Source organism: Patagioenas fasciata, chromosome 2 (assembly GCF_037038585.1).
Source record: "Patagioenas fasciata isolate bPatFas1 chromosome 2, bPatFas1.hap1, whole genome shotgun sequence".
NCBI lineage: Eukaryota > Metazoa > Chordata > Aves > Columbiformes > Columbidae > Patagioenas > Patagioenas fasciata.
In genome coordinates this window covers 122,778,893-122,784,848 of record NC_092521.1, presented here as the reverse complement: position 1 = coordinate 122,784,848, position 5,956 = coordinate 122,778,893, and the positions used below count along the sequence as shown (strand labels likewise).

The window sequence follows — 5,956 nt, the reverse complement described above, 5'->3', positions numbered from 1 at the left end:
GGCTGAAGTGGGTGGGGTCTTCAGTGGGCGGGTCTGAAGTGGACGGGGCGGGGCTGGGAGAGCGAGTAAGGCGCAGGCGCGGCCGGAGGTACGGCAGGGCCGGGGCGGGCCGGAGCGGGTGTTTGCAGTCACGGGAGGTGTAAAAAAGGCTGCTTCCCTAGCCCCGACATCCCCCGCTCCGGCACCTGCTCTCCGAAAGCCCCCCCAAATCCATGAAGCAGCCTCGCTTTGGGGTGTTGGTGCTGCCACCTTCTGTTGGGGGATAATAAAGGAAATATCACACTTTGCAAGACCTGTAAGAGGTTTGGAGCGTGAGCATCTTCACCTCCATCCAAGTTTCAATCCATATTGTCTTTCCAAAGCAAATACTGTAGGGAATATATTTTTATTCTTGTAACTTTCAGACTGCGCACAGGAGTGCCAAATGCTCTCCTTCCAGAGGAGGAGGTTGTAATCCGGACAACATGAGCACAATCAAAACTTGTGCAGGCGCTCGAATAAGCTTCACTTCTCCTATATCACACTCTTGCATCTGCCTGAATCATTAAGATGTGGCTGTGCCTCCAGTGGGCTTCCCTTCTTAGTATCCTGAGTGTTTTCTAAGGCTTGCTGCTGTTTGCATAACGTTGATGCTGCCCATAGCGGGGTTTGTGATTTTGATAGAAGATCCTTTTAGGAAAAGAAATGTTTCGAAAGAAAGAAGCACCAAAAGCAGTGCCAGGGTAGTCAACGCTTCGTAGCGTGACACCTTAAAGTATGGCCACATGATGGCACCATAATCTTAAGAATTTACGTGTATTCACAAGTCTACTGCAATTATCAGAGCTCAGCTCTTTGGTCACTAGGACAGGTCCTAATATACTAACAACTCCTTTGTGTGCTCTTTTATTTTAAAACACTTAATATTAATCAAGGATCAAAGTGATTTGTGTGAGATAGTGTTTTTCCCACTTGTAAAAATAAATGAAAACAAATGTAATGACAACCAAAATAGCATATCTATTATTAGATTATTAGTGGCAAGCACTTAAGAACACTGGAGTTATCCTGATGATCCTGTGTGATTTGGTGATACTGGTTCTAAGTGCACTTGTAAAACCCTGAATTTGTCCTGCTTGCTGTTTCAGCATTATAGCAACCTGTTATGAAGAGGAATTTCTCTTCCTTTTTGATTCTTCTGGGTATTTAAAAAAAAAAAAAAAGAAAAAAAGAAAGAAGAAGGTGGGTGGAGGGAGAAAGTATCAACACACAAAAGTAGTTAAACAACTTTAATTGATTGTATAATACAAAATATTATTACAATCTATTGGCAGAGTCCTTAATTGAATGCACCAGCAGTGCTACCAAATACTGCGTTTTCTATTTTCTACTTGAATGTGGATCACAGTTCACTGCAATAGCTGAAATCTGCTTTGTTCTCATTTGCTGTCGTGGTCCTTTCTCGAAGAAGTGAGAGAAACTCTTGATAAGCTGCTGATCCGCTGGGCCGCCAGTCTGTAAGATCCAACTCAGAAGCTGCTTGTTGCTTGGAAAGATCCACACTATAGAAGAGAACACTGCAAAGGACTGGGGCTGCTTTTTGACATGCCTCTCAGAAAAGCTTGTCAGTGTGCTTGTGTATGTTTTGTTATTCTACTTGGCTCCTGCAGGGCTGTTCAAGATATGTAACCTGCCTGGCATCAAAGCCCTCCAGAGAAAGTAACTTCTTAAAGCCAAGGTGTCTTAGGGGCCAAATGGAAGTTGTAGTCAAGAGCAGAATAAAATGTAAAAATATTTTCATAAAGGTATTCTAGAGAGAGAGAAAAAAGCCAGCCTATCTAGAGGTTAGTGCCTGTAGCTTGCTATCTCTTTAGAAAATAAATGCATATATTTGTCATTTTATTCTGTAGTTGCCTTATTTCTGCTTGTACTGATACAGTTAAGTTTTAAAAGCATATACAAAGTCCAGAAAGTAGTTGATGCCGTCTTAAAAAATAGCATGCAGATGAAAACCTTGTGAACTACAAGATGTAGTATACTTTTGCTATACTTCCCATGAGGACGTAGTCCAAAAGTGGTGCCTAATATGACAAAATTGAATAACTTAAACCAAGTGGTCTGACAAGCAAAGATTTCCCTATTTTGCTTCCTGCTTTCGCAAGCACTCTGCAATGTAAAATCTCTTTGGGGTTGTTTGAAACATTTGTGCCTTTGAAAATTTTATTTAAAAGGCTATCTAGAGGAGCTGGGAAACAGAAATTGCCCTACTGGATAAGAACAGCAATCAAAACATTCACTTTTAGTTTCTTGTTTCCAGAGTAGCCCAAAACTGTATGTCTTACAGGAAACGTAAGAAATGCTAGAAAGGACAACTTGGCCTAAATCAATTAGTAGCGTGATTATGGTATGATATTAAGCATCTCAGTATCCACATATTTAATGTTTTCTATGTGTTCAAGTGCTTTGCAGGATCCGAACTGTAACAGGAAGCCTAAACCATCAGTCTTACTAATTATGGAAGCTTTTGCTCTCTGTAAAACTCCATTGTCATGGCCTCAAAATGATACCTGCTTCTAAAACAAAAGAGATGCTCTATGGCCTGGACTCTCTGGAACGATGAATATTTTTACCTATTCATATGTTTTGACGAACATTTATAGCAGATGCTTATCTCTAAAGCATCTGGGTCAACCTTTTCAGAAATCATTTTCACACCTCTAATGCTGTTGTGGTTTTGCAGTCAGTATGACTGCACTTCTTTGACATTTTAAAGTTTTCATCTTATGTAGGCTAGAAAAATGGCAAGCAAAATCACTGCACTAAAAACGTGTTGACTCTTTGTCCACACTTGATCTAACCTGGTTAAAGGTCCATGTGCGATACTTTAGTTTTAAAATATTGTAAACACATAGATTTATTGATCAATGATACATCTATATATTAGCTTTTTAGTACGAATGGCATATAAAACTGCAGTCGACTAAAAGATAGCCTTCTGAAATACCAAACTCTCAAGTCACTTAGATATCAACATCTAGTAGTTAAAAGTATTACAAGAAAGATCCAAGAGGTTGGTACTCAACTATACACAAAGGAAAATATAGCTTGAAATATCAGTCTCTTCTAAATGTATACATTTTTCCTACACCACTTGTAAAAATTTTGTATCACGGACATCAGTAATTTGCTATTAGTTACAGAGATACACAACCAGACTGGTAAAAGATGTGTCTGAGACTATATTTAAGTGAGTGAGATTTCTTGTCTAAGGTACAGTAAACAGATGTTTCTAAATAACCAGTATCAATTTCTAATCTCTAGTTCACTTCAAAAAATCAGTTTATGAGACTGCTAGCTTAGACCCTCAGCCTTTGTGTGGTTGTGGGCACTCTAGTACAAAATGATGCTTCTATATTCACAAAAAAAAAAAAAAAGAGAACACTTATTTTCTCTACAGAATCCCACATCAGCGTATCTAGCTAGCTAATTTGATACATCCTTTATATTTATGTACAAATACCCAAACCTATGAGCAAAAAAGCTTTGGTAAATATGTATTGTATGATCTTTTACAGGTGACTTAGAGCCAATATCAATAACAGATTCTGCAGGCTTTCATCACAGATTGATTTCACAAAAGTCAATTCTACTTTTTCGCTAGACACAACTTACAATGCAGCAGAAACTTCTTGTTCTCCAGTAGATTGTGTGTAGGTGGAGCTAGCCCGTTCAGCTGTGTCAACATAGAAAACGGGACAGTATTTAGAGAAGTGGAATGCAATCTGCTTTCGGAAAAAGCTATGAAGATACTTCCTGAATTTTTCTCCAGCGAAGGCATAAATCACAGGGTTGATACAACAGTGGATCATTGAGATTGTTTCTGTCACTTGGGTTGCTTTGTGCAGTTGACCGTTGCCTTCACAGGTGGTGATGGAAAATATACCTTGAAAGTCACGCAAGAGAATGCAAATGTTGTATGGTGCCCAGAACAAAAGGTAAACAATCATGATGATAAAAATAAGCCTGACTGCTTTATGCTTCTTCTCATTCCTACATTGCAGTAAAGTCTTTATAATTTGTGTGTAGCTGCAGATCATAATTAACATTGGAATAACAAGTCCCAGGATGTTCATTTTTAAGGTCAGGAATTGCTTCCATAGATCTCTCTGTTCTGAGGGATAATGAGCACTGCAAGTATAGCGTGAATGTTCCTTCTGAGATTTGTGAAATACTATCCCAGGAACTGAAGCACAGAGAGCAACAGCCCAAGTGACGGCGCTGGTAAGGATACCGTAGGTAACTGTCCTAGCTTTTAAAGCAAACACTGCATGCACTATGGCCAGATACCTGTCTAGGGTCAAGAGGATGATGAAGAAGATCCCACTGTAGAAGCCAAGGAGGTAGACACCTGAGAGAATTCTACACAGCGCGTCTCCAAAAATCCAGTCGTGAGCAGCATAGTAAGCCCAAAAAGGGAGAGAAAATATAAACAGCAAATCAGAAATTGCCAAATTGAGCAGGTAGATGTCAGTCATACTCTTCAACCTCTTGTATTTCACCAGGATAAGGACAACGAGCATGTTGCCTGTGAGGCCAAATATCACCACCAAAGAATACAGCGGTGGCAGAAGATTTGCTGCAAAGTGCTTTTCCTCGGTTCCCGGGCATGGTGTCGAATCACTGTACTCGAATTCTGTTGTCAGTGGCCAGTCAGATAAGTCCATGGTATGGTTTTCCATTATGTCCATGGTGTGTTGGTCTGGAAAGGAAGAATGGGTTGTTAAACTAGAGGAAGCTCCAAGATTGGCAGTGAGGAGAATGAAACACCCTGATGTTCTCATCTGTACTGCTTTTGGCTATTGCTCACATAAACATTACTGCGTCAAGGTGTGGAAGAGAATGAAATTGCAGAGTTCCCAGGAAACCTATCATCCATATGTGAAGTCACATTGCTGCATGTTGGAATTGTGCTGCTTGTCATTTCCTATGTGTATGCTGTCTGGTGCATTTTTCCTCCTAGGTGGAGCCTGTCAGCTGCCTGACCCAACCAGAATCCAAGGAATTATTAATTTAATCTGAGCAGTGAATAGTTCAGGGCTGTTTTGCTCAGCAGTGGCTTTCCAAAGGGGAGAGGGAGCCAGCAACTCAGCACCAGGAAAGCACAGTGGCTGGCATGCTGAGCATAGCTGTGCTTTTCCTCGGGACATGGCCATCTTCTCATCATGCCAGCCCGTACTGTAGCCCTGACCCGAGGAGGACCAGGCATTGGCAAGATGTAAACCAGTGCCTGCAAAGATGCTGTGACTTGAGTAAAACGCAGCTGACTGATGTTTGTTCAGGTTGTTCATGAGTTCCTGGGAACTTTAATGCCTGTGGGAATCAGGTCACTGGAGGTGTAGAAATGACCTGTGCCCAGCACTAAACATACCCACCTGGTAGATCTGCTGTCCTGGGTGTTGCAGAGCAGCAAGTCAGTGCTGTTGGCCTGGGTTAAAATGGCAAATGCTGTGTCTTTTTCAGAATCAGGGTCAGGCAACAGCTGTGGGAACGTGCTGGTCTTGGGTAGCTCTGGTTTGCAGTCCTGCAGGAGAAACAGATAGGCAAACCCTTGGCAAATGGCATAAAAGATGACAGTTGCTATCAGTGCAGTCTACAGCATGTGTACCTGTTGTGGCATCTTCCTGTCAATCAAAAGACATTCTGAGTGCTTGGAGATGAAGGACGTTTTGATTCCTTGTTTCAGGAGCTGTTTAACAGCCATGAATCATGAGCTCTAAATGTTAGATTTGCTAAGTGTTTTGGAGGACTACACAGGCAAAAGACAGATATGGCCATCGCTATGTGTGTGTGCGCTAACGTTTCTTCCTGTGTAGTGGCTGTTTGATATCGTCCTTCATCCTTTGTTAGTCAGTGTTTCCAGTGAGCTGCAGGAGTAAATTAACAAAGTGCAAGAGTTGCCCAACTGGAGTTGTCTCTC

At 41.3% G+C, this 5,956-nt stretch overlaps 1 protein-coding gene across 1 annotated transcript; it reads right to left on the bottom strand.

Annotated features, from left to right (window-relative positions):
* Positions 1 to 1,253: 1,253 nt before the first annotated feature.
* LOC136098144 (C-C chemokine receptor type 5-like) lies at positions 1,254 to 5,546 on the bottom strand. Its single transcript, XM_065831297.2, has 2 exons — positions 5,412 to 5,546; positions 1,254 to 4,738 (listed from the first exon to the last, which is right to left on the bottom strand). Exon 2 carries the CDS (start codon positions 4,725 to 4,727, stop codon positions 3,648 to 3,650), a length of 1,080 nt encoding a protein of 359 aa, XP_065687369.1. The 5' UTR covers positions 4,728 to 4,738; positions 5,412 to 5,546; the 3' UTR covers positions 1,254 to 3,647.
* Positions 5,547 to 5,956: the final 410 nt, after the last annotated feature.

Coding starts and splice junctions, on each gene's coding strand:
- LOC136098144 (XM_065831297.2), bottom strand. CDS start 4,727: ATGGACATAATGGAAAACCATACCATGGACTTATCTGACTGGCCACTG.